Below are 6,113 nucleotides of genomic sequence, written 5' to 3'. Positions count from 1 at the left end.
GGAAATTAAAATCTTGAAAAAGTACACTCGCAGCGGGAGAATTATGACGATAATTGTGATGTGTAAGAGAGTGCTAGTTGCAATATATTCTACGTTACTATACGTAACATCGTTCTCTATAATGATATCAATTCCGTTTGAACGTACTTTAGTCTATTTTCGGACAATTTCAGGATGATTAACTGAATTCAAATTTCACTTAACATGTTTCTTCAGTATTTTGCATTATTTCCACAATCTTTTGCTTAATATATCAATTCCTACCGATGATTCTGGATATTGTATTACCGCTTAACACATCAAGACCGTATCAAATTGTGGTGAGAACGGAATACTTTGTCAGCCAGGAAAAATATTTCTACGCCATTGTAACGCATGAGATTGCAGCCTACTATATTGGAGCGGTTGCGTTGTGCAGCACCCTTGCGACATATATTATGTACGTTTATCACGCGTGTGCGCTTTTCAAAATAGCCAGGTAATATTAAAAATGCTTGCTTATTCCGATCTGTGCATAATGAGCTAATTTGCAGCTATCGTAGAGAGATAGCAATCGAAAAAAAGATATTGACAATCCCTGGCCCTAGAAAAGAATATCTCCTGCATCATAGGGTTGTCCACGCGGTCACCTTTCATCAAAGAGCCAACGAGTTAGTATTTCAAATACGAGGGTGGTCCCAGAAGTACCCGACTCAATAAAGAAAACACAAAAATTTTGGAAAAAAATGTATTTATTTTTCAACATAATTTCTTTTCAGCTCTATACACTTTTCCCAGCGATGTTCAATAAGTTCGATATCCTTTAATAAGAACTGTCTTGCTGCTCAAAATAGCCATTAACTGCGGACATCACTTCTTCAACGTTGGAAAATCTTTGACCACTGAGCCATTTTTTCAAGTTTGAAAATAGAAAATAATCCGAGGGGGCTAAATCTGGCGAATAGGGTGCATGAGGTAGCAATTCAAACTTTAATTCATTAATTTTGGCCATTGCAATAACGGATTTGTGAGCTGGTGCATTGTCTTGATGGAACATAACTTTCTTCTTAGCTAAATGCGGCCGTTTTTGCTTAATTTCTTCGCTCAAACGTTGCAATAAGTTCGCATAATACTCGCCGTTGATAATTTTTCCTTTTTCAATATAGTCAATGAAAATTATCTCACGCGCATCCCAAAAAACCGACGCCATGACCTTGCCTGCAGATGAAACGGTCTTCGACTTCTTTGGAGCCGGTTCTCCCTTTTGAGTCCATTGTTTTGATTGTTTTTTTGTCTCGAGTGTGAAGTAATGGACCCATGTTTCATCTATGGTTATGAAACGGCGCAAAAATTCTGCTTTGTTGCTGTGAAACTTCGTTAAACACTCAATTGAGACATCTTCAAGACACTGTTTTTGCTCGAGTGTGAGAAAACACGGCACCCATCTTGCACACAGCTTTCTCATGTCCAAATTTTCAGATAATATACGATGTACCGCACTTTTTGAAATGCCTACTATGTCTACTAGCTCGCGCACTTTCAGTCGACGATCATCCAGTACCGCTTTGTGGATTTTCTTCACCATTTCTAGAGTCGTCATCTCATTTGATCGACCATTCCAATGCTCGTCTTGGCAGTTCGTACGGCCTCGTTTAATCTCTGCTACCTAATATTTTACTGTTGTAAACGAAGGAGCAGACTCACTAAGAGTAGAATCCAGTTCAGCTTTTATATTAGTTGGGCTGAGGCCTTTCAAATAAAAGTATTGTATCACATAACGATGACCAATTTTCTCGATTTTCACAAATTCACTGAAAACGTTCACTATTTATGGCTGCCAAATAAATACTAAACAACGTGGCGTCTTCAAACTTGAAACATATGCTTTATAGATTGTGTACTTTCTAATACAGTGATATTTTTCAAACAACTACCGCCATCTAATACAGTGATATTTTTCAAACAACTACTGCCATCTCTAGGTCAGGCCGGGTATTTCAAGGACCACCCTCGTATTACAATGTTTCCGGTATATTGAAAAGGCTGTTAGATCGACAAAGTAAATGGTTACATTTATTAACATAAAACATTGCAAAAAAAATTATTACCGTCTCAGCTTAACATGAGTTGCTGAAATTGCATTTGTTGCTATAGTTTTCATGTTATCAACTGCGTTCAAAAATTTACAGTCGTTGTTAATATATTAACGTGGCCGCAAAATATGCGTATGATTCTTTGAACTGTTACACTGATCTGATTTCTTAAATGATTTATTAAAATTTGTTGAAACAATAATTAAATACGCGGTTTAATAATTATATCGTACTGATATAATTGCAGGTATGCTGCGATATTGAAATTTGGCCTTCTTATTAATATCTATCTGTGATAAACAGATATTTTTTTTAATTTTGTACAATATTAAAGGTAATAACTATTACATCTAATTTGTTGTCAAAGGTTCGTCGAATATTTGACATCCAATATTATGGAGTCTTACACTCTTCTGGTTATGGTTGGTACCACCTCATTCATCTGTTGTCTTTCTCAAGTGAGTAATATTTCCATTATACTATTCTCATCAATCGCGCACCGCATTTTAAGTAGCCGCGCTATTTGCCGTAGTTCGTTCAACTGATAACGTTAATTCATAACACCACCGAAATGATCATATTCGCACTAATAGTGGTGGCTCACTTGAGCTATATGTTTCTCATTAACTATAGCGGACAAGAAATAACAGAACACGGGATAAAGCTGTTCAAAACATCGCAAGTATTTTTTGAAATTAATTGTATTATTTTTTAATATATTTTAATTATTATTATAATTAAATTATAATTTTTTTTCTTTTTATATATCTTCTGCACTCTTATTAAAAACAGTAGCTGTATCGGACTAGAATTTAAGACATGACTTATTTTAACGGATAATATATAATATAAAATTTATAATAAAATATATTTTTGGAATTAAGACGCACCTCTATTTAACTTATTAAAAAGATTAAATAAGATTGTAACAAATTAATATATTAACCTTGCAAAAAAAATTGCAGCTACACTATACCGTGGTACACGGCACCGTTGCGAACACAGAAACTGCTTTTGTTCGTAATGCAAAGAGGAACGAGAAATGTCATATTAACATGGGGCGATATATTTGTTGCGTCTCTAGAATTTTTCGCATCGGTAAAATGCAAACATTTCTCTCACCGAGAATATCGAATTTCGACGTAACTTTAATGGGCGATACCATGTATCTTTTCAGCTGACGGGCACAGCCTTATCTTATTTTACTGTAATATATTCTTTACGGTAATAACGGATAGGAGAACGAAAAAAAGGAAATTATTACCGGTAGATCAGTTTTATCCAAAATCTAAACTGTCTCATTTATATCTGTTCCGAATCTGTTATGTATAGTATTAAGTAAAAATGTATATTAATTTCTGACAACTTAGCACATCTGACCTATATATTGGGTTTATGCATAATTCCGCAGCGAAATTTCGATAGAAGTTTCTCCGCTCGAACATGTGTCAAACATATGAAGTGTCGTGCATTAAATGTAAGCTGAAACTTGTGCCGAAATTTTAAGGAAGTATTCATCAAGGTCGAGCGCAAGCGTGGCATGGTAGATAGCGCACCAGTCTACTATGCTAGAAGTCCCGGGTTCAATCCCCAGCAGAGGATTGAAATATTTTCCAGAAATATTTTCACACTCTTGTAGCTCCTCTTCGGTGGTCCGGCAAAACCACCAAAGAGTTAACCACATGCCAAGAAAACTTCTCTCCCACTGCCGTTCGGAACCGGCGTTAAACTGTAGGTCTCATATGCATTTGTGCAATCTGGGTGCGCACCACATACATATGTAAAAGAGAGAAAAATAGGCCTAGGCTCAATAACTTGAGCTTGTAATGCCAAAAACGCCAGGTCAACAGGCATTTATATCCCTAGCACCCCTTAGCCTCTTGCCGTGTCATTTAGCTCGACGAAACTCGGGCCCAAGTGTTACGCGTCAACGCGTGGTAAACAGATCAGACTGATGCGCGAGAAAGGTCACAATACGAGCCGAAATGTAAATGCCTCTGATATAGACACTGCTATTTACACTCGTCGTTCATTTCTTGGTATGCGAAGCGATTTGTTTCCGTAATAATTATATCCCACAGTTTGTTATCAAATATAATAGAAAATAGTTCTAATATTGTTGGATCCTTGCTTAAATTAGTAAGAACACACGCTTTTATACCATGAGTCTCAGAATACGTCCAAACTATTGGTGTGTTTTTTTTCTCCTGCCAAATCCATGATTGACGCGTTGTACCTTCCTTTTCACTACTATCTTCTATAATCATACGCCTTGGACGCTTTCTGATTAGCGGAAGAACATCACTATCACTAGATTCATTATCACTGCTTTCACTTAAACCTCTTTTATTTTGCATTTTGTAAGGGTTTATTATTAAATTTAAATATAATAATATAAACTACTTTGTAACAGCAATTATGAGACTCGTGACTAACTCTGGTGGCGTACTGATAGAAACTAACATTCAATCACGACCCAGGCTCGTGATGTTTATGTTTGATCCGACTATCTGTACACGACCTCGGCTCGTGATGTTTACGTTTGGCCCGACGATCTATTCACGAGCCTGGCTCGTCATATTCATGTTTGGGCCAAAATTTTCATCACGAATCAGACTCGTTAAAGCACGGCAAGGGGTTAGAGAGGCTTGTCTGGACGTTAAAAGTTGGCAGCCCCAACACCAGACTCGAGCGCAGTGGGCTAATCTCCCGTTAGCTTTAAAAAGTTTATTGATTTCCGAAGCTCTCACAAGGTTTTGTGACACACAAAAGTTTAATTATATTTTGAACATGGAAAGAAAATACGTGTATATTAGGTGCATTTCGCTTTTATATTTCCGAAAAGGCAAGAACGCGTCGCAAACTTACAAAAAGATATGCGCCGCGTACGAAGAGAATGCCGTAAGCTAAAATGTGTGTCGGAAGTGGTTTGTGAAATTTCGTGGCAGGGATTTTGATCTCCAAGGTGCTCCTCGCTTTGGTCGGTCAATCACTATTGACGTCGATCAAATCAAGACTTTAATCGACTCCGACCGGTATTTAACCACTGCAGAGATCGGACATAACCTCAGCATTGACCAATCAACTGTTTCGAGACATTTATGGAATCTTGGGATGGTAAGCAAGCTTGATGTTTGGGTGCCGCACGAACTGAGCAAAAAGAATTTAATGGAATTTTAGCTTGCGATTCGCTGCTCAAACGCCATCAAAACGAATCATTTTCAAAGCGGATGATCACTGACGATAAAAAGTGGATTGTCTACAGCATCAATGTCAGTCGAAAAAGATTACGGTCGAAGTGCGGGGAGGCAGCTCAGACGGTCGCAACGGCTGGATTAAACCCAAAGAAGGTCATGCTCAATATCTGGTGGGATTGGAAAGAAATCTTCCATTATGAGCTGCTGTCACCCAACTAAATGATTGATTCGATCAAATACTGTTTAAACTGGCCAAATTAAAGCAAGCAATCGATCAGAAGCGGCCCGAATTGGCGAACGGAAAGAGTGTTGTGTTCCACCAGGACAACTCTAGACCAAATGCTTCTCTGATGACCCGGCAAAAGTTAGTGTGACGGATGTTTCGGTGCACCCACTGTATAGTCCGGACCTTGTACCTTTAGACTATCACTCAATAACCAAACCTGCAGTTCCTGGACGTCCCCAAAAACCACTTGGATGACTTCTTTGCCCAAAAATCTCAGGACATCTGTAAAAGAAGGATAATGAAGCTTGTGGAGAAATGGCTGAAAGTCTTTGAACAGAATGGAACATAATTAGTTGATTAATATCGCTTTTTTTGCTAAATATTTTGCGTTTTAAATTTAATCGATTTTCGCTAAGTTATTATGCATTAACCCAATATTTAAAAAAAAAATGTCTATTAATAATTAACAAACACATTTAGTTTCAGTGCATTTCAGTACAATATTTGATAATTAATTCCAAACTTGGCGATAGTTACTACCTGTTTGGTAATAACAAAATGAATATTAATACAAAATTTTTCATTAAGTTGAACCATACAAATTATTAGGTAAATAAT

At 37.2% G+C, this 6,113-nt stretch overlaps 1 protein-coding gene across 1 annotated transcript; it reads left to right on the top strand.

Annotated features, from left to right (window-relative positions):
- Positions 1–2,643: 2,643 nt before the first annotated feature.
- LOC106742663 lies at positions 2,644–3,300 on the top strand. The gene is made up of 3 exons (XM_014615836.1): positions 2,644–2,750; positions 3,038–3,170; positions 3,250–3,300. The coding sequence occupies exons 1-3, from the start codon at positions 2,644–2,646 to the stop codon at positions 3,298–3,300; spliced, it is 291 nt and encodes a 96-aa protein (XP_014471322.1).
- The last annotated feature ends 2,813 nt before the right edge of the window (positions 3,301–6,113 follow it).

The sequence above is a fragment of the Dinoponera quadriceps genome, unplaced genomic scaffold (genome assembly GCF_001313825.1).
Source record: "Dinoponera quadriceps isolate SergipeBrazil2010 unplaced genomic scaffold, ASM131382v1 scaffold830, whole genome shotgun sequence".
Lineage (NCBI taxonomy): Eukaryota > Metazoa > Arthropoda > Insecta > Hymenoptera > Formicidae > Dinoponera > Dinoponera quadriceps.
This window is presented reverse-complemented; position numbering and strand designations above follow the sequence as displayed.

Coding starts and splice junctions, on each gene's coding strand:
- LOC106742663 (XM_014615836.1), top strand. CDS start 2,644: ATGATCATATTCGCACTAATAGTGGTGGCTCACTTGAGCTATATGTTT. Junction 2,751..3,037: donor ATAAAGCTGTTCAAAACATC/GCAAGTATTTTT, acceptor AAAAAATTGCAG/CTACACTATACCGTGGTACA. Junction 3,171..3,249: donor CTCTAGAATTTTTCGCATCG/GTAAAATGCAAA, acceptor GTATCTTTTCAG/CTGACGGGCACAGCCTTATC.